We start from the raw sequence: 21,798 nt of genomic DNA on the forward strand, positions 1-21,798 counted from the left end.
TGGCGCGAGTTTTGACTCGCAGCTGTTGCAAACTAACTTAGCGACAGTGATTCAGCCGTATCGGTTCGGCTTGCGCGGGGTGGAGCTGAGTGGTGGGCGCGGGAAATGGCAGTTAGCTTCGAGCTAACCGTCACTAAATGTAGTGACGGTTAGCTGGAATTCAAGCTTCTCACTAATTTAGCTTGGGCTTAGCTACACCCGGTATGGTTGAGATTGGTGGCTAAACTAGCTAATTTCGAGCTAAACTAGTTACCGGTAAGGATGCTCTGATATATGTACTGTGAGTCTGTGCCCGGCCCGCCGGGAACGTGATACTACTGCATCCAACAAGATACCCAATGTGTATTGTTCTTACCTGCTGTGTTGATTTTGTTGCGTATCCAGCCTGTACACCAACAAACTCCAAAAGTACTTTCTACTGTCCATTGCCAATAGTACAAAGCTCCGCTCAAACCACCCAGAACTTGAACGCTCGCACCACCAGCCCCTCCAACGACTTTGCAACTTTCAATTTCAAGAACCTCCGCCTCCAGCTCAAACGCGCAAACAAGGAAGTCAAGGTGGGCCAGCATTATGCATCTTTCTTTCTATACACAGGACTGAAAAAAATTCTGAAAAACATGCATGCCATGCATAGATTGTGGGGCTGGTGTCGCCGACTGAGTGTACCAGCTCATCGGCCTTCTCCTCGCTGCCGCCCCCGCAGCTGCTGCCCATCCGTCTTCCAAGTGTGAGCATCACCAACTCTTTCTCGCCGCGGCCTCCTCACCCAGTGCACACTTTTCAGGCGACTTGCAATACAACACTCTCCTGATCACCCTGTCATCCGTGCCGGTTCCCCTAGCTTTTGAGTTGACACAATCAGCCAGTGGTTTGACGCCCCTCCGCCAGCATTGCTGGGAAAGACCCAGGCCCTGCAATGTCTGATTTTGATCAGCTCGGTCGCCGAGCCCAACCTCTCCTGTCTGCCCTTGTCCCAGGCCAACCGTCACTCCAATGGCAGTCACAGGGTATCCGGAGACAGCAGCCCTCTAGCCCTTATATCAGATGACAAAAAATTAAGTTGCAAAGAGGCTGACAACAACACTGGGTCGCTACGCTAACCATAGCGGTTAGCGTAGCGTAGCGCAGCGCGAATGCCCTATTTTTTAGCGTAGCGTTAGCGCAATTGCACGCATATGCGCTAACGCTACGCGCACGCGGTGCGCAGCTATTTTAGCTGATAGCGTAGCGTTAGCGCAGATGCGTGCAATTGCGCTAACGCTACGCATGCAGGGCGCAAAAGAGCGCGCGCTACGCTGCGCTACAGCGCCTTTAGTGGGAAAAAAGGGCTTTTTTTCCGCTAAAAGCGCTGTAGCGCAGCGCAGCGTAGCGTAGCGACTGTAGCGGCGCGCTAACGCTAACAAAGAATTGGCGCGCTGTTAGCGCCGCTGAAAATTAGCGCAGCGTAGCGGCGCTAACAGCGCGCTGACGCTATGCAAAATAGATGGGCGCTTTTTGCCGCTACGCTAACGCGTAGCGCTGAAATAGCGTAGCGACCCAGTGTTGCTGACAACATGAGTAGACCTGTCAAAGCTGCCAAGCCTTCTTTGGTGGGAGACAATGTGGATTGGATGTGTGCACCGCCTGATTTTTGTTAATTACCACTCAAGGGCCCTCTAGCTTGTTCTTCTGAAACTTTCTATTTACTAGCTGTTAGAATTGGTTATTTTTGAGAAAAAATCATAATTTAATACCCAAGAAACACAAAACAAAAAACTTTTGAATGTCTCCAAGATTTGTTCTTCCTAGAGCTTATTTACAGGAGGGCAGCCCTTCAAGCACCCGTGTAAATTGTCATTTCCCGTGATATTTCGCATTTCCCCTCCAAGCTCTGCTTACGCCCTGCGTGAGAGTTCCACACCGTTTGCGTGCAAACGGACAGGATGGAGCCAATGTTTTGTCCTGTCCATTTGCGTGCAAACGGACAGGACGCCAATGTTTTGTCTTGTCCGTTTGCGTGCAAACGGACAGGACGGAGCCAATGTTTTGTCCTGTCCGTTTGCGTGCAAACGGACAGAGGTCCTGTGACACTGTTTCAGACTTGTCACAGGTCCGTTGTTTGCATACATATCCAATTGCACTCACCACCTCAGATCCTTCTGGTACCGCTGGTAACGGCAGTAAATACCGCTGGTAACGGCGGTAAATACCGCCGGCACCAGCTGGGCGGTGCCGGGTGCCCATTTTGGCCCAAAAAACACCCTGTACCCTGGTACCGCTAGCGGTGGTGCCAATGATCATCCTCAACACTGGGTACCCGCCACCTGCACCCGGGTACCCGCCTTGGCGGGTGCGGGTATCTGACATGAGTGAAATTCCAGGGTAGTACCTGCACCCGCGGCAGGTACCCGGGTGCAAGTGTCCATCCCTAGTACTCATATTGAACAAAAAAACCCACAAATTGTCATTTCCCTTGGAAATTTATTCCTAAGTTACCCAGATTTGGGCAAACCTGTAATGTAACCTGTTTTGTTGAAAACTTCTGGGTAACGTAACTAGAAAAAAACAGCTCTTTTTCTGCGGAAGATATCGTAACTAAAATTAAGATATCTGTAACTACAGCCAGCAATGGGCCACTGCACTACACTAATGTTATTGGACAATAACTGTTAGTGCAGCCATTTGATTGACTCCCAAATTCATGTTATTTGTTATCTCAGATACAAGTATCCATACTAACAATAACAGGAAATAACAGAAATGAAAACAATAAAAGGCCTTTTATTGCTACTAAAAGGATACAATAACAGTTATTGCTGTTATCCATCACTCTTTCCTGAGCAAGTTCCTGTATTGTTAGCTCTCCTGATTAGTGGTTGACACCGTCCATCCAGAGTTTCCCAGGATGGGCGGGCTTCTCATGGGGGCAACTAGGGGAAAACGCGGCGCAAACGCCGCGCAATCAGTGATAGGAAAGGTGGAGGGCTTATGGATGAGAGAAACTGGGGCTGTTTCAGCTTCAGGGTGATCCTGGTGACCCAGGAAATACATTGTATAACGTAGCATTTGAGGTAGTTGTTGTATATATACATGTGCAAGATATCATAGACAATGGAAAAAATCCTGCCGGACTGGTTCACTCACGCTTGTGCTGGCTAGGTGTGCGGCTCCTCGGCGCACCTCCTGATGACGTCAAGGTTTACTACATTCATTGTGGAATGCGGCTGTGTTGGCTGGGCAACAATTCCTATTGAGAGGCCTGCGACGGACGTTACCCACGAGAGGGCAACGTACAGTTGGCCGTGGCTGAAAACGGGGAGTGCAGGTACACCGCAACCTTTGCAAGTGATTGTCCCTGTGACTTGTTGATCGTGACCGCAAACGCCATCAAGACCGGAAATTGGAACCGGCTGAACAATACGGCATGAGAAGCATTGATGAGCAAGACAAGGGGTCTTGGACTGAGGGGCGAGTGAGTGGTGAGCAGAATGGATGGGATAGATTGCATAAGATATCAGAGACATGACAGGAAACAACCGGAAGAGAAAGTGAGATGGGACTATACCTGAGGGGCGAGTGAGTGGTGAGCAGAATGGATGAGGAATCCATCCTGTCACCGTAGGCTCCTCAGGTATAGCCCTCTATATGTGACACCTGTGCAACAGGCATGCAGCATACGCGGAAAGGGGCTAGAGGTCTAGCTCAACAGGCATTAGCTTAAGTTTGGGGATGGTGCACGTAGAGCCAACCCGTGATCCGGTAAGTATGGTGCACCTGAGCCCATTGGGGGCAATGTTGTCTGTCAAAAGCCTGGTACCGTTTGGAAACCCTGCGGCCAGGTCGAGGTTGCGGAGTAGGATTATGGGCATGCCTACCTTAATTCGGAGGGTAGCTTCTGGCAGGCCGGGGATTAAAAAGGTGTGAAGGACTTCTTCCGTCACTCCATCCTCCTTGTTGATCCCATCCATCTCTGTGGCCATGGCGTAAATTGAGAGGAACTTGACAAACCTCCCCGGCAGGCGCCGGGAGCAAACCTCATTGATGCCCAGAACATCCCGCTGGAGCGGCGCCAAAATCAGATGTGAGCCGTAATACTTGACGGTGGCGGCTCAATTGCAATAGTGCGGAAGGTGGAGATTGGGGTAAACAGTAGTGGTAACATGGTTGAAGACAGCAGTCTCAGTCAGGTACTGTTGGATTTGGCAAAATCCGACAGTACAACAAATGTGACTGTGTTGGTGAGTCCTCAATCCACCGCTGTGACATTAACAAGTGTTGTACTGTTGGATTTCTCAAAATCCGACAGTATGGGTGAGTCCTCAATCAGCCAATGTGGCATTAAAAAGCCCCTTACGCCGCGCCTGGAAACACAGCTTAAAGAAGCTTTTCTGTACATTAATGTTTGGATCCACACTAGTGTTGAACCTTATCCGTAAAGAAAAGAGTCAGAATCAAACCCCCATGTATACTGTGCTGACTCTAAACATGTTCTGGACCCTCCCTTTTCGGCACATGAAGCTATGTTATCTGGTGCGGATTGGTCCTTGTTTTTGACTGGGATCCAATGGGTGAAGTCATCATAGTAGCCTCAAATTTGAGTGAGTGTATGATCTGACACGGGAGCAATGTGGTTCACAGGAAGGTTAATCTGGATGAGTGTTGCTAGTGCAGTCCAACGCTGCCACTCTCCAAAGCTAAAAGCTAGCTATCACAAAGATAGCTTTTGCAACAAATGCATGTCCCTGTATGGCAACGGCCATACAGGTGGCAATACAGGTGGCTGAAGTCGAGTTCGGGGGGAAAAATCACAGGTCCAGAAGCGCAAGCTTTCTCGGAACTGCTGTACATAATCTGCTTTGGCAAAAGCATGTTGTTGGGAGCCGGGAGTACCAAGATTACAAACCACGGTAATCAGGGCAATACATACATAACTCTAATCATCATGTAGTTATGCACTTTGCCGCGAGCTATGTGGGCCCAGAACAGATTCCGAAAGACTGATGATATGCTGTCGGAGCAGAGGTAGCAGGGTACAGTGCAACTCAGTTAAGAGACCCGATTTCGAATTAAGTCGGTCGACGGAGAGATCTGCTGGAGTATCAGTGAGTCCCAGATGGTAGTCGTACTCGGCGGTTAAAGACCTTCATAATGAATTCTACAAGGTTGTTTTGAGCCCAAGTCAGCCCCTGGTTTTTGGAAGTTAAAATCAATTATTTTGAAAGCTTACCTGCTTGAAGCTGAAGTCGTGCCTTGCGAGTCAGGTCTGCAAGCCCATTTGTCCTTTGCGAGCTATCCCTTGGTAATAGGTATGGCGCGTCTTGCGTTGATAGCGAGATGGCCGTCCCCCGGGGAACAATCCGGAGAGCATTGACATTGGAAGTAGGCTATGTGTGTAGATACAACCCTTATCTTGGACAAAGATATGTCATTCCAATCCCATTTTTAAAAACTAAAAAGCCATATGAACTCGGATATCAGATCATTCTGTTTGAAATCACTGACAGGCTTGAATGGCATTGTGAGCAGCATGGGAAAATAAAGTATTCCAAGTAACAATCCAAGTTTTGAAGTAAGTGTGAGACTGACCCACATTTATCTCTGCCAATAAAGGGACGATATAAAGGTCTACAAGAAGCAAGCAATATTGAAATTGAGATACAAGTTTCTTGACTTCACCACTCAAAGCTATATTTGGGTCGGGGTTATTTGCGTCAGATCTTTGGACATATTCCAATATATCCAAGACAGATTGGTCGATTGTTTTAGCCGTTTTTTCCAATAGGGCGAGTTGATCGGAAGACATTTCGGTGCAGAATGGCACATTTGTTTTTGCCATCCCCTCTGATGCGAATTTTTTAAAAAACAACTTGGCTAGTTTGATGAGTGGAAGAACTGATTGAGCAACCGGCTGCGTGGGATGTTCGCATCTTGGATGGGCCCGTATCAACAGGCTGAACAATGTTTCATCTACTGAAATCAGATTAGCTTGCCAATAATGATGGATGATATGTAATTCGGATCCTTTGGACCATCTGATAGCTGTGTCAATGATATCGAGGGCATCACCAATCTTTTCGAGGGGATTGACAAATTGAGGTCGCTCGCTAGATTGATGGTCCTCTTGGACGGTGACTGTTTCAATGAGCTGACTGAAATCCATAAGAATGGTATAGTTTTCAGTGTCCATGTCTTGCCTGACCGTGTTAGCTAAGCCACAAAGTCTATAAGTTTTGAATTGTCCGAAGTGCTGGTCGTTTGTTCGGTTTGATTCAAGTAATTGGCCAGGGATGACATCGTCGATAACCCGAACTATCCGATCCAAAGTCAGCTGAAGTTTTGGTACCATTTCTATCACGAGCTTGAGGGTGGGAGCCGGGTTTTCGAGTACGGCGTCTGATATGCACACAGCTTCTGCAAGACCGATGAGTTGCTCTCGAAATCGAGGTAGCAGGGTGGAGTGCAACTCAGTGAAGATATCTTCATAGGAGTGCAGTCGGTCGGTGGAGAGATCTGCCAGAGTACAAAAGCGCCCAAGGCGTTCGAATTGGTTGTAGTCATCCTCGGACAAATGTTTGAGGATCTTCGCGGCAAATGCTAGGAAAGTTTTTGAGACAAGTCAATACAACCATGCGTTTAATTGAAAGTTTGGATTGGTGATGCCGATGAAAAGCTTACCTGCTTGATGCCGAAGCTGATTCCTCGTGAGTGTTTCAGGTCCAACCATGCCTACGAGCCCGTTCGTGCTTTGTGATTTTCCCCTTGTGTCGATCGTGGTTACGACGGAGGGCGGCGAATATCGAATTTGAGTCGGTCGTTTGGCGGCTCGCGTCAAGCGCGAGCTTGGGGGCTAACTTGACACAAGTCCCTCGCTTCGGAGGGCTCGGGTGTAGCCTTGGGCTGGCGCGAGGCTCACGGAGGCTCGCGCTTCGCGCGATGGTGCTCTCTTTGATTCTCTACATTTGCACTTAGAGTCGTCAGAAGCCTGGCTATCTCCTGCCACCTTCTCGTGTCTTTTTCTCCTTTCCAAACCCAAGATAGACGGAATGTAGTAAAAAATAAACCCATGCTGGCTAAAACAGCCAATGCATAATGTTTTTGAAACTGGCTCTCTTCCACCGGAGGGACTTATGTGATTTAGGACTAAGAGCATCCGCATTGGTTGCGGATTAAGGGAGGATTAGCGTAACTAATCTTCCTTGGCAACCGCATCGGGTCCGATTTAACCGGACTAAACTCCTCCCGGGAGTACGATTTGGAGTAAGCGGGAGTCCATGCGAACTTAACCCAAGATCGCTGCTGCGGGTGTCTGGTCTTGCGAAGCAAGCCTCCGATAGCCCTTGGCAGGAGGGACTTGCGCGCTATCGCCCCTTTTTGGCGTGCCAAGATTCTGAGTTTGGCTGGGTGGTTTCTTCAAACCATCACAGTTCCTTGCCCTCAGAACTTAAAGGCCTAAAAATTTGCATGGCATGAAGCCTTGCTTCTCCCCGTCCGTCCCATGTAATCTGAGTTTCAATAGACTTCTCCATCCGCTCCAAATAAATTATCAAAGTAGTTACAATGATAATTTATTCCACAGTTGGTTTACAGAGAGCGTCCGTGCCTGTCCGTGCTGATTGGCTTATGTACAATTCCTTTTTTTTCGAGTTGCTGAATACCCATCTCACGATCCCATGCATACATGACACAGCTCATCCAATATTCCATCCGATCACTCTCCGGAAACCAAGCCCGTCGACCCCACCAGTCCCACGAAATGGAGGATTCTAACCGCAACCGCATACCTCCACACCTGCGCCTGGAGCACCAGAAGATTGATCACATATGCGGAATCATCAAGTCCCTCAATTTAACCCCCAAAAAATTCCTAATTGCTTTGCTCACGAACTCGGATACGGCTGTCAAGACTCGCCGTGCAATGTGGGGTTCACCTGAAGGATGGAATTCAACTGCAGAAGTCTTGAATGTGATACGTGACGTGGTAACGAGAAACGGTCCGGAAGGAAAAGGAAACTGGAAAGATTACATTCTTGAGGAGGTCAGTAATTAACTGTTGTTGATTGGATTCTTGCTGGTCTGAAAGCTAATTGTTTATTTTCTTCAGGCAAAAGCATGTGTTGCTTCCGATGGCCCAAAGCGTCATGAACCCAAGGAAGGAGTGACTTGGTTTAACGCGAGTGAAGTCAAGCCAGCTTTTTTCAACGCGGAGGCGAGGTTGTCACGGGATCAACACCTAGCTGCGAAAGGAATGCCGTTCTTATTCAAATTGATCATGTCAAAAGTCAGTCAAAACGATCCGAATGGTTTTGAGGAAGAAGATACAAATGATGTGCGTAAGGATCTTAACTGCCTAATTGACTTGGAAGACGATACACTGCCCTATGGATCTACTAGCGGGAATGGTTCTCCTGCAGAGAGGAGAGCTCATTCGGTCAGTAGCTTGAGCTACTTCTGCTGCACCTGCTAAGCTGACAATCTGTAACATCAACCTTACATGATCAGATTGCGTTGACAACCTGTTCAATGATCAGTTTTGCGTGTAATCAAAGGAACAATGGCCTACAACTGGCCAATTCAGTCTCACTTCTAGCTTGTGGAGTCACCGAACGAGTTAACTCTTACCTACATTGGTTAGGCTTATCCGCTTCGAGAAAAACAGCTTTGCAGGCATTGGCATCCCTCGGCCAATATGCAAAAGAAAAGATTGTCAACAAGATGGAATCAGCCAAAATCCTTCGACCGCTTGTATGTATTGACAACATCGACTTCAAACAAAAGGTCCATACTAAGACGGTTGAAACAACGAGTCACATGTTTCACGGTACGTGGGGCTACTTACATTCAGTTGATCCGCAATTGCTTGCCCAAGTCGATCCTTCCGACCTAACACTCAAAAGCTATAAGAAATCAATTGTTGACTCCTCCAAGCGTATTTTCAAACCATCTACCTTCTTCCCCACCAACGCGCAAAGCAAGCATTTCCGAGACGTTGTCAAGAGTCAAATAGCTCACGTTCTATTCAGTTACGTTGCCAAGGTCAAAGACAGTGATTCTGTACCACAGCATCCTCCACCAATCGATCCAATTCGCCCTCATGTTCCTGACATCGCTATGCTCAAGATGATGATAGCTTCTGATAACAGCGCCGAGGGAATTGGTGAGGTTCTTGAAGGTATTCTCAGACAAACAGAAGACTCTTCCATGGAAGCATCCGAACATCTTCAAGTAATGGAAGGTGATCTTGGAACTTACTGCAATCTCGAAAGCTTAAGAGCGCTCCAAAGACCAACTCAACATCCAGATGAAAGTCCTGGGAATATTTTTATGCTACTTGGCGCTTCACACACCCTTTGGAATGTTGCCCAGGCCATATTCCTCCTCCACTTTGGCGACAGTTCAAACTCCGAGGACTTGGGTGCCTGGCATACTTTAGAATCTCTCGGCGTCCTGTCCGATCGACCAACTACAAAAAAAGATTTTACACTTATGATATCGAACATGCAAAAGGTGCATGAAGCAGCAATTCTTCATTGTATAATGTATGTTCAACTCTATCTCTGAACATCACTGTTTCAGGTGAACAAAAAATAAACTGACAGTTCTACACATGTTGGTTCAGCAAGTTGATTGGCCAGACCAAACCCCCCAACGTCAATGAAGATCTCCCAACCTGGGATTCGACGAGAGCCCAAAATGTAATTGATAAGTGCTATGAGCAGCTCTTTTCGCCAAAAGCTCGTCGGGACGCTGAAGAAGAAGCAAACAAGAAAGAATCCCCCAACCCGAAACTTTCCAACTTATTACTGCGACTACATCACTTCGCAACAGTAATTGAAGCTGACCGGGCGATGAAATCTGGGGATATCGGGCGTCTTCTGAATATTTGGCGCATGTGGTCGGTTATGGCGCAAGGAATTAAAGGATTGAACAAATACGCGATACATCTACCTCGAATGCTAGTCTTGCTCACCGAAGTGCTCTCCCCAGGTCTGCAAAAAGTCTTGCAACACTCAATGCTAGTGACTCCGAGCGGCTGGCCTGATCATTTTGTTGGGAAGGACTTCTTCTTGGAAGTCCAAAACTGTTGGCTCAAATACTTTTACAATAAGTGTGGAATAGGAGCAAATATACATCGACTAATGGATGCTTAGGCCCCAATTATAAACCAATTTTCGAGTTTTATTTTGAAAGTATTCAAAAAGAATTTTGAAACGAAAATGAAATCAAGATGAAAGATTTTTGATTTCAAAATTCTCTCGGAAAAGCTTCAAACAACAGGGTGCACATATAAACATTTGTGCATCCCTGAGCAAGTAGCCTGCCGGAGTGGGCAGGCAGGGGCGAGATGTCTGTGACACAGGCAAGCTGGATAGAATACAGCTTGCCTGTTCAGCCTTGGCTGAATGGTGTGACATTTCCTGCGCGGCCGCCTCCATGGACATTCGGATCATCAGCGCCAAGATCGAAGCCAAGCGTTTTTTCCCTTGCCTCCGCCGCCAAGGTCAGGATCATATTGCCCCTGGTGGTCCCAGGTTTTCTGGGGAATTTGGTTTGCCTGCAGGTGTTCGTAACGGTAGGCCATCGGGATTTTTGTAGTGACTGCGATCCAATCGTGGAACGTTGAGGCAATCGGGTATATCGGCACTGCAGCAGTAAATTTTTTTCATGTGCCGGCCGACCCCCGCCCGGCGAACTCCGCCGACCCAATACAGCCATTAAATGGGGGGGGTCTGAGGCACCAGTGGCCTGGCGACCATACAGGCATACTGCCTGTTCAAAATTTTGATTCCTCAAATTTTGAGATTCTGGAATCTCGAACACCCCTCCTGGGTGTGTTTGAAGAGATTTGGGATTATTTTGAAATGAAAAGAACTCAAAACAAAGTTGGTTTTGATTTCAAAACAATTTCAAAATAATCTCAAAATTCCGTTTATAATTGGGGCCTTATTCCCTCAATATTTCGATGGTAATTATTTTTTTGTTGTTGTTTTCAGCCACCTTCTACTCTTTTTTTGCATTTCTAACCATTCTACGCACTCCTTCCAATCGCTTTCTGCAACCAGCTCCGCGAATTAGTGCGCGATATGGCCAGGCTTTCCGGAAACACTTATATTCAACAATCTCACAAATGCCGGTTTACAACTCATTCAATCAGCTTGTTCCTTCAGATGGCGGCGCAATACGACCCGTTATGTAAAACAAAAAAGAAATACAGCTTCTCTGCAAAAACAATCCCAAATATTTACAAAAAAGGGATGACTTTTATCAGAGAAAACGCCAAAAGCCCCAATATCGACAAGATCAATCGGTTCAATCCAGCGCATATGTTAAGCTACGACGAATTACAACTTGACAATCAAGAGAGTGACTTCGAAATTGAAGCCGACAAAGATGAAAGTGATTGAGATTGTTAAAATCCGCCTAGGTTGTACTTTGGTGCAACTCTTCTAAATCTCCTTGTGTTCTCCTACTGCGCTTTTCCCGCTGAGCCGCGCTGGCATCTTTGTCGGACTTTTGTTTGGCCGACTTGCGATTTCCCTCTGCCTTGGCCATATCCTCCTCCTCCTTCTTTTTTGCCTTCAACTTGGCTTTTTTTGTAGCTTCTTCTTTTTTCCTCCGCTCATCAACAGCGTTTTGAGCCTTTTTAACTTCACGTTTGGCAGCCGTCCTTTTTTTACTCTCTTCAGCGGCTTGTTGCTTTTTTGTCTTTTTTGGACCTTGTTGCAAAGCAGACAATGATGATTCAAATAAGAGTGGATCGAGATGCTCTACTGGGTTGGAGAGCTGGATGGACGATATCAATGATTGTGGTTTGGATTTTTTGGACTTATTTGTGTTTTGAAGGTGAGTATATTAGCACTCTTCACGTAAGCTAAACATCAGCAAGATTGAAATAAAGTTTATCCCATTGTGCCAGCCAATTTGGCTGGGAAAGTATGCTGATGTATATCTCTCACCATGGTCATAGATTTCTTACGTGAACAGTGCTATTCCTTATATGCATTGGTACCACGGTATTCTTCTATGCAGACATGTAAGAAATCGATCTGACTTGGTATCAATCCTCCAACAATAACCTCAAGGCGATCCTTATGGAAGCCTTTTTCAGTAGCCAATACAGCTGCACGGGCACCTCGCATACTGAAAACTTTGTCGGCCGCGAAGTAGCAGTCTTCCACGTCATATATCGAGTCGAAGAACTCTCCCAGGCATTCAAACAAGTAAGTCGCAAAGGTTTCCAATCCTGTTGACAGCTTATTTTTTGTAGCAGACGGGCGTATCATCTCGGCGACCGGACAAGTAGCATTTGTTTGATCGAGTGAGGCAATGACTGAAGAGTTTTCATCCGACCGGCTAGGTAAGTCCACTGGACATTCCAAAAAACCAGTAATATTATCAACCGTGAGATTCTTCAGGTTTCGGACGATTACTGATTGCTGTTCTGGGTTACAGTTAGAGCAGCCACATGGTTCAAATTTGCACTGGTGTTCCCTCTCCTTCTCAAGAAGAACGTTCGGGTCGCCGCATTTCAGGGGGATGTAGCCGAGCCTATTTGGACACTTGTCAGGTAGATCAATCAGTTTCATCATCATTCAAACAGGGGTTTGATTTAGACTCACAAGTTGTCCAAAGCATAAGCAATCCTCAAACAAACAGGGGTCACCGCGAGGGCATCCATCCGATCATCTTCCGTTTGGTTCATTGGTTCATCATCTTCGAAATCCGCCACACAGTTTTTTCCATTCTTTCGATGTGGCTCAACAAACATGATTGCTAGCCCGGGCTTTCTGTCTCGACCGCAGCGTCCGATCATCTGAAACAAGGATGCTGGATCCCCTCGACCAAAATGAGCAACCATACGCACACGTTTCCAGTTCTGTCCAAGGCTAAGGGCCATCGTGCAATATACTACAGCGACTTGGTCGCTTGCAAAATCGCTGACAACATCCAATTTTGTTTTTTCGCCAGTGCAGGAATGGTATTGGCGAGCAAAATGACTGGATGGATTGTTTTGACCACCATTGGTTCCTCTGGCAGTGTTGATCACTTTCAAAACCTGCATCGTCAAGGCGCGGGTTGTTGAATAGATCATCGCAGGTACGACTTTTGCATCAGGTGTCTGATCTCTAGATCCAAAAAGCTGAAGAAGATCATCACAGGATTTAAACAAGGATTCCATTGGTATACGAATAATTTGGATTTCTGGTCGAGTCAGCTCCGCTCTCGAGAAGGATATGTTGTCAGAGGTGAGCTTGAGGCTTTTTAGAACCCCAGCTATTGCTACTGGTCTGCAGGTTGCTGACAGAAGTAACAACGGTACGCCATTAGTTAAAACCAATTTGCTACCTAGTTTTCCATATGACGGACGGAAGATTGCTCGGTCTTGGTGCTTCAGATGTGAGATTATCTTCTTTGCTTTTCCCAAAGCAACCAGGCCCCACATATACACCATATGCGCCTCGTCCACCACAGTTGAGACTAGCCGATCCCGAAACTTGCTGTTAAAAAAGAGATCATGAAAAATTGAGTTGTTTAATAGGACCTCCGGGCTCTGCGTGGGTTTGAATTCAAGGAGCTCCATCAGTCCGAGTAAACATTTCCAAAACCTGCTTGTGAAAGACCTACCAAATATATAAAAGAGTACTTTCCGTCCATTATTTCCTTTGCGACCTTGTCATTAAGATTCATTTTTGTTAAATTTACGGCGCTTATTGGCTTTTTTGCCTTCATCTTTTCCTCCACCTGGTATTTGTTCAGAATAAGAGGTCAATACAATTCATGATGACAGTGTATGAGCGGATAGCATAATATTTCTACCTGATTATCCCCAAGGGAGTCCAATGGGTTAAGGCTTAACACCATTGCTTTCCTACATTTCGGGAATAAATCCCAGAACATCTCGGCAATGCGGCTTTTGCCGTACCCAGTGCCCGCAAGGACAAACGAGTTCCGACGTTTGACTAAGTCCATGACAGCAGTAATCTGGATTTCTTTTGCTTCATCGCCGTATCTTTCTCTGGCACAAGACTGGATGAAAGCACGTAGATCTTTGTGATTGACTTGGGCAGGGTGATTGCTGTTGTTTTGCCGGAGGGTGGAGTAGGCCATGGGTCTGGTTCATCACTGGCTGGCGGCTCTTCGGAAACATATGAGGTGGATTCACTGTTGCTGTTGGACATGCTGAGGAAAATGGTTGTTCGGCTGTAGCCTTGACTTCATCCATCCCATTTCTCTACTCACGAACACAGTCATGAGCACGGTCCTCAAACTAGCTACCCTTAGGTAAGGCGGGGTAAATGAATGAGGGTCCGTGCTCTAGCAAAATGAAAAAAATATACAGATCTCCCTTGCCGAGTCGGTTACTCCTTTGCGAGTAGTCTGGCTTGTTGAATTTTTCAAAGGATTTTTGTGGCAGTACATGAAGATAAAAAAATACAAGCCTATTGAATAACATCTTGCGCTGGCAGGCAGCCAAAAAAAAAATCAGAAATGTTGTTGAATGATAAGTGTACAGCAAAGAAAGTGAAAAGGGGCATGAAAAATCCAATCTCCGTGCGCCAACTTGGGGCGATATGGTCTAAGTCCCTCCTGACGGAGGCTCGCTTCGCGAGTTCAGCCTACCCCCCGGGGGCCCGAAGTCTCGAGGGACTTTGTTAAGTTTGGAGTCCATGAGAGCGGCACCTGGCTGTACATTCTTCGGAGTGACAAGCCATGGGGGGTTCCCTATGCTTGTCCTCCTAGGGCGACCCGAGCGTCACGTTGCCGTGTGTAGCTCCAAGTCGCCCAATGTGTGGGTCGACTGCATGAGGCGGCCCCTCGAGGCTGGGCAAAAGCGTGGGGTTCCCATAGCTTTCTGCCCAGCGCGTCCGCGCGCACATTGCGCGTCAGGCGGCGAGTGGCCAGTCCTCCGCGAGACAGCTTTGAGCGCTTAGCCGGAGGCTTCTTTGAGGAGGGCCTAATGTAAGCCCCAAACCTCGGCTTCTGAGAGCCTGAGACATTAGGTAGGCCCATTACTCTAAGAAGGTGACTAAACAAAAGCTTTCCACAGGACAGGGGGAAACGGGATAATCTCGACCACACACAACATCTAAAGGAGAGAGCTTTCCAAGATGGACAAGGCGGAGGCCTTCTCTGCCGGAGAGTAGTGTCAGATGTACAGTTCGTAGCAGCTGGACGTCCACCTGCCTAAACGGCAGATCTGGGGCACGGGGACCCCCAGAGCGTGTCGGAGAGACGCGCCTCCAACCCAAGAGGCCGTGGAAACCTCCTGCTTGCAAGAGGGCTTGGAAAGCCTGTACCGTGGTGGGGCGCGTCAGGTTATGGCGGTTAGAACCGTCGGAGTAGCCAAAAAGCGCATCGTCTGGGGACTGCGCGTCTGCCAACCGTCTCTGGACTGCCGCTACCGGGCAGAGTGGCCCACTCAAGCGCTTTAGATGAATTACTTGGACCTGGACCTCCCATGGTTTGGCTGTCTTTGCTGCTCGTACGGCGAGGGTCACCCAAGTCGGGAGATTGGACATCGGTGATGTGTGGAGTGTAGCGTCCCGTGCTAAGAGAGAAGCCGCCTCGGGGGTTGTCCCCCACTTACAGTATATGTAAGTTCGGCTAGCCGAGCCATCCCCCAGAACGCCACTACCGCTAGGTCGAAAAGTGCCGAGTTGAAAGGGGGGCCTCCTCTTAAACGGCTTGCCAGGTAGAGGAGGTGGTGGAGTTGTATTGCCGTCTTGGGTGGTCGGGCGGGAGAGGCGGCATCCAACCAGGCTGAGGACCGGAGGATCACGACCACCTTCACGGCTGACTCGTATGGGTACCGCATGTTGTGGTATATGTGCCAGGCCTTCAGGCCAAAGAGGTATTGTGAGATGGTCCGCGCCGTCACCTCCCTTGGCGTCTGTTTCCCCACCGCTCGGCCTGCCCACCAGCAAAAGAGATAGATGTCGTAGTGTGAGGCGGGTAACAATGAGCGGGCGGAGGAAGTCTCTCGTTTGAAGCGGATGTACTTCTTTACACCGGCGTTGTACAGGAGCAGCGTGTTCCATCTCCACCCAAAAAGGGTGTGAAAATCTAAGGCTGAGGGGGTTTTTGCATTTACCCCGTCGGAAAGAAACGCTGCAATAGCTGGGAGGTGGTACTGGGTAGGCATGGTTCCTAGTTCCCGAGAGGAGTACAACAGAAAATGAGCGGAGAGTTGAATTCTGAGAGGGAGGTGAACACAATGCGCAGTAAGAAGAAAACAAGGTGGAGGCCTGCAAGCCTGGTGCTTTAAATACAAGAATGATAACTCTTACAACACCTCCATCACAAAGGGGGACAAGTCTAAAGGAACTAGAACCCGGATTTGGTGTTTTGCCTGCAAGCCTGCGCGGTCCCCACGCGACAAACCGTCTGCGCGGTTGTTAGCAGAAGTGACCGTCCGTGCCATCAAGTTGATATCCTGCAATATCAAGAGGTCTTGTATTACCTTCCACTCCTTGTTTACGGCCACGTTTCCTGCGCGGTGTTTCTGAATGACGGATTTTGTGGACAAGTTGTCCGTCTCCACAAAGAAAACTTTCCCGGGCCTAGCCTTCATTGACAAGAGGATAATCAAGCCTAACCGTACCGCCACTGTTTCTAGCCAGGAGATGTCCCTCGGCATTTCTGGATCTTGATTCCAGCCCGGCGTCACCTTAAACTGGGCCCACCACCCTGACACAATGACACCCACGCCGAATGATGTAGAGGCGTCACCCACCCAACCTACGTTGGTCGGGTGGGGGCTGGCAATAATCCTGGTAAGCCGTTGGGTGGTCAGGGTGTGTACCCGCGTTCTACGTCATCGACTACTAATGAAGGTGGGCATCGGGGATGGTGTCAGAAGATCCAGTTATTCATCCACCAATAGAAACCGTTGATATAACACCTCATCTGCGGGAAGATGTACGCCGCGTGACCCAGACGTCCCGCCATGATCTCAGCTTCGTTGTAAGTGAACGGCCGGGATTTGTCGAGGAAAACTTTCATTTGGGAGAGTTGGAGTTCTACCTTTGCGTCAGGTAGGCGAACGGTCTTGTCTTTGCCATTCCAAATGAACCCAAGGAATTTCTGTTCATCAGCGAAGGGTGAGTACTTGGACTTGTTTGTCAGGACGTGTTGAGATGATGAATCTGGAGTAGCAGCACGAAGTGAGAGATGGTGGAAGGATATTATTGAATCAGATCAGAAGAAAGAAAGAAAGAACAAACAAAAAGACAGAGAGAGAGCAGAGAGAGAAACACAGCACTAACCTGGAGTAGCAGCACGAAGTGAGAGATGGTGGAAGGATGAGGAATAGCCTTCCACGTCTGCTGCTCCAGATGACTACCATACAAATGTCACAGGATGTGAAATGTGAAGGACAGGTTTGAAGCAGAGAACAAAAAAAAGAAAACAACAGAAACAGGAAACCTCAACACCCCCCCTTGCTGAAAACCAGGACTGAAAGGAGAAAAGAAGAAAAGAAAAGAAAGGGAAAGAAAAGAAAAGAAAAGGAGGAGAGATATTCAGACTACCCCAAACCGCGCTCAATGATTTTCCAGGAGAACTCTGCCGAGGGGCTTGGTGAGCATGTCGGCAAGCATGTCCTTTGTGGAGACATGCATAACCAAAATTTTTCCTTGTTGAACGCATTCACGTGAGAAGTGGTAACGCGCGTCGATGTGTTTGGTGCGCAAATGGTGTTCCGGGTTTTTGGCAAGAGCCTCGGCTCCCGCATTGTCCACATGCAGCGGTATGGCCGTTTGAGGTCGAAGTTTGAGTTCGGTCAGCACGTAACGGAGCCACAGGCCCTCCTTGCACGAGTCCGATAGGGCTTTGTATTCTGCCTCAGTGCTTGAGAGGGAAACTGTAGCCTGTTTTCGAGATTTCCAAGAGATCGCTCCGTCCCCCAGACGATAGGTGTAGGCAGACGTCGAACGTCTGTCATGTCTGTCTTCCGCCCAGTCCGAATCCGAGAAACCCGCGCAGGTCAGGGAACCTCCCAAGCGCAGTCGAAGGTGCTTGGTCGATATTAGATAGTGAAGAACCCGCAGAGCCGCACGCCAATGAGAGTCGGATGGGTCCCGCAGAAATTGAGATAGACGATTCACGGCAAAGGCCACGTCTGGACGGGTACACTGAGATGCCCAGAGGAGGGCGCCAATCAGCTGTGGGTAGGGTCCTGAGGATGCCGGCTCCCCTTCTTTCCGAGGAACTAAATCCTTGAAGAGCGAGTCAGTCGGAGTGCGCACCGAAACGGAGGGACCTGAAAGGAAACGCTTCTGCAAGTCGGAGATGTAGTGGGACTGGGAGATGTATAGCAGGCAATTTTTGGCGTCGCGGTCAATCTTAATGGACAAAAAGTGATGAAGTTCTTCATTTGCCCCAATTTTGAAACGCTTGCCAAGCAAATCAATCAGAGGATCGACAAATGATGGTTCTCCTACTATCGCCAGGTCATCCACATGAACAGTTACTGCGCCAGCTAGCGCGCCGTTCTCGATTGTGAAGTATAGGGTGGGATTGTACTTTGAATGTCGGAGGCCAGCTTGAACAAGTCCATCGTGTAGCTCGCGATTCCACTCTCGAGGAGATTGCTTGAGACCGTAGATGGACCGATGGACTTCGCAGACCCAGTCCGGATGCTGAGAGTCCTCAAAACCTGGGGGTTGCTCCATGTAGATGGGCTCCTGTAGACGACCGTTCAGAAAAGCCGTCTTGAAGTCAACTTGTCTCCCTTTCCACTTCTTGATGGCCAGTAAACTCAAGATAAGTCGCAAGGTTTCCAACCGCAGAGTAGGCGCGAATACCTCCTCGTAGTCTACCCCTTGAACTTGTGAGTATCCCATGGCAATGAGCCTTGCCTTGAGTTTCTGAATAGATTTGTCCGGACGCCGTTTGATTTTGAAAACCCACTTCGATTTGATGATTTTGCGTTTTGTAGGTCGAGGAACAAGACGCCAGGTGTCCATACCGAGGAGGGACAGAAATTCATCGTTGGCAGATTTGAGCCAGCGGTTCTTGTGAGGCAAGCGAAGCAGTTGCTTCCAAGTTCTGGGTGTGTCTATATCGTCGTCTGGGATGGCTGCTGATTTGGCCCAGTTTCCGTAGCGATCGGGGGCGCGGCGTTGCCTGCCGGAGCGTCGGGTCGGCGGCGGCAATGGGGAGGGCGTCGGGGCGGGAACTTCGGACGAGACAGCATTGGGGACCGATTGAGGCGGCGTTAGAGACGAAGTAGGAGGAGAGGGGGGAAGGGAGAGTGGAGTAGGAGGAAGGAGAGAGGACAAGGGAGGAGAAGGAGGGGAGGGAGAGGTTGATTTTGGAGGAGGAGGTAGGGGAGAGGAGGAGGGAGGAAAAGGACGGGAGGGAGAGGTTGATTTGGGGGATACTGGAGAGGGAGGAGGAGCGGATAATGGAGGGGGGGACGGTGACCGACTCTTTGGTGCGTGGATAGAGGCTGTAAGCCGACGATCAAACCTAGGTTTGAGAGGAATGTCCAGAGGTGGAGGGTCGAAGAAGGAAGGTGTTGGAGCCTGTGACAACGGTGTGGTCTGCTTCACTGGCGGGTTGGATGAAGCTGATTGATTAGGCCAGGGGAGCTCAACAAGAACTGGAGATGGTTCGTGTTTTAGCAGGGAGCCGTATGGAAAGGAAACGTCGTCAAAAAGAACATCACGAGATTTTATTACGGACCATTTTTCCAGGTCCCAAATCCTATAGCTGTTACCGTCACCAAGGTAGGAAAGGAGTAGGGCGGAGCGACCTTTATTGTTGAGTTTTGCTCTGTTTGCCTCTGGTACTTTGTACCAGACTAGGCAGCCGAAGGGGTGCAAGGACAAGGGGTTTATCAGTGGTAATCCTAGAATTTCATTAGGTGCCCTGAATCCAGCTGGAGTGTGACACAGGACGGAGTTGATGGTGAAAGAGATGTGTCTCAATGCATCGGCCCAGAAGCTTTTTGGGAGACCGGAGGATGCAAGCAAACATTGGATCAGATTTCCCAGAGTCCGATTTGTTCTCTCCGCCACCCCATTCAGCTCTGGAGAGTGGGGAGGACCGGGTTCGTGGGTGATGCCGCAGTGAGCGAGGTAGGAAGAAAATTCGGTTGACATGTACTCTCCACCGTTGTCGGATCGCAGAGCCAGAATCTTGATGGAGTTTTCCCTCTCAAAGTGGGCACGAAAGAGTTTGAAACAGGAAAAAACATTTGACTTGGATTTCATGGGAAAGAAAGAAACACATTTGGAGAAGTTGTCGATGAAGGTAACAAAATACTTGTACCCTTCTCTGGATTGCACTTCAAACGACCCAACGTCCGAATGGATGAGTTTGCCGGGCTTGTCGGAACGATAAGGTGATCGAGATTTGAAAGGTTTTTGGTGCATTTTTGACTGCACACATACTGTGCATCGTTGGACATCCACTTCGTTCATGATGGACGGTTTGATACCCAGTAGTTTCAGAAGGCGTTTTAAAGGCTTGAGGCCTATGTGCGAGAGACGATGGTGGAAGCCAAGCAGGGAACTGTCAATGGATGACAGTTTGTGGGAAGAGGTAGAGAGTGACTTTACCTTGTTGGACGGCAGGTAGTAGAGGCTACCTTTTCTATAGCCTTGTCCAACGGTATCGCCATCTACTTGCACGGAGTCGGTTCGATAGATGTCGCATTGCTTTTTATTGAACACGCAGGTGAGTCCAGCGTTGCACATTGCCGCGACTGAGAGTAACGGTTCGTGTAGATCGGGGACCACTAGAGTTGGTACGGAGACAGAGGTGTCAAGGGGAAGATCCGTGGTGCCACGGTGGGATGCCTTGACGGTCGAGTTGTCGGCCAGGCGAATTGAGGTGGAGTTGGGTTTGGTGTCTCTGACATTGCTTTGGTAAGGGGTCATACGATTTGAGCACCCGGAGTCGAGATTTGCATCCTTGCGAGAGACTGCGGCAGAATTCGCAGCGTGGTCAACAAGAGCTACAGCGTTACCTGCTTTAGCTGAGGGATGGGCTGAGCTGTCGACGTCAGAGCCTGAGTAATCGGAGTCATCTTCATCTCCGTCACCACCGAGGTCCACAACGGTTGTTTGGCCTGCTTTTGCAGGAGGTTTTTGACGGAAACGATTTCCTGACGATTTGCCTGTGCGACCCCCGGCTTCAGAGCGGCGGGAAGAGGAGTTTCGACGGTCATGTTCCGCAAGTACCCTTGCGGCGTTCTCGCAGATTTCGAGATTGTGGCCGGATCTCTTACAGAAAGAGCAGAAAAGAGAGTGATCGGCTGGTGGTCTAGAGGATCGGGGCAGGGCCTGGCGAGAGAGTGAGGCCTTCGCGACGGACTCCACGAGAGCTTGATCTTTGTTCCTGGTCTTTCTACAAAGTTCTTCCGCTTTCAGGGCATCCAGGATTTTGACGGGGGGAACTCTGGGGTCGTTCATCATCGCGGAGACGCAAGACAGCCAGTCAGATGGCAGAGAGGTGAGAATCGACGACGAGTAGATGTCTTCCAGTGTGAGCGGGGCATCAGCGGTGATGAGAGCTGAGAGGCTCTCAAACGTTTTGTCCATCTCGTCCAGGTGAGCGGTCAGGTCATCGCCCGTCATTCGGGCGGTCGTGAGTTTGCGAAGAAAATAGGTAATGCCCCCAGCAGATGAGTCCTGATGGGCCTCCTTGAGGGCTTTCCAGAGAGCACGAGCATCCGTGGTGATGTGGCGAACCTTTCGGACATGCGCTGCGTGGATCGTGCTGGAGATAGCTCCGAAAGCGGCTTTGTTGTCGCAAGCCCAGTTTGGATTTGCTCTAGCCTTCGATGGGCCCGCATAAACCAGGTCCACT

General features: G+C 48.8%; 4 protein-coding genes across 4 annotated transcripts; 2 read left to right on the plus strand and 2 right to left on the minus strand.

Annotated features, from left to right (window-relative positions):
* Window positions 1-273: 273 nt before the first annotated feature.
* Window positions 274-814, plus strand: PtA15_10A150 (uncharacterized protein; the record flags this gene model as incomplete). The annotated part of the gene is made up of 3 exons (XM_053160298.1): window positions 274-280; window positions 385-560; window positions 638-814. The coding sequence occupies 3 exons, from the start codon at window positions 274-276 to the stop codon at window positions 812-814; spliced, it is 360 nt and encodes a 119-aa protein (XP_053024286.1).
* Window positions 815-5,476: 4,662 nt separating this feature from the next.
* Window positions 5,477-6,706, minus strand: PtA15_10A151 (uncharacterized protein; the record flags this gene model as incomplete). Its single annotated transcript, XM_053160299.1, has 2 exons — window positions 5,477-6,576; window positions 6,658-6,706. The coding sequence occupies 2 exons, from the start codon at window positions 6,704-6,706 to the stop codon at window positions 5,477-5,479; spliced, it is 1,149 nt and encodes a 382-aa protein (XP_053024287.1).
* A 1,029-nt stretch (window positions 6,707-7,735) lies between these two features.
* On the plus strand, window positions 7,736-8,418 carry PtA15_10A152 (uncharacterized protein; the record flags this gene model as incomplete). Its single annotated transcript, XM_053160300.1, has 3 exons — window positions 7,736-8,017; window positions 8,084-8,308; window positions 8,374-8,418. The coding sequence occupies 3 exons, from the start codon at window positions 7,736-7,738 to the stop codon at window positions 8,416-8,418; spliced, it is 552 nt and encodes a 183-aa protein (XP_053024288.1).
* A 2,982-nt stretch (window positions 8,419-11,400) lies between these two features.
* Window positions 11,401-12,572, minus strand: PtA15_10A153 (uncharacterized protein; the record flags this gene model as incomplete). The annotated part of the gene is made up of 2 exons (XM_053160301.1): window positions 11,401-11,763; window positions 12,057-12,572. 2 exons carry the CDS (start codon window positions 12,570-12,572, stop codon window positions 11,401-11,403), a joined length of 879 nt encoding a protein of 292 aa, XP_053024289.1.
* Between the last annotated feature and the right edge of the window lie 9,226 nt (window positions 12,573-21,798).

This window comes from Puccinia triticina, chromosome 10A, assembly GCF_026914185.1.
Source record: "Puccinia triticina chromosome 10A, complete sequence".
Lineage (NCBI taxonomy): Eukaryota > Fungi > Basidiomycota > Pucciniomycetes > Pucciniales > Pucciniaceae > Puccinia > Puccinia triticina.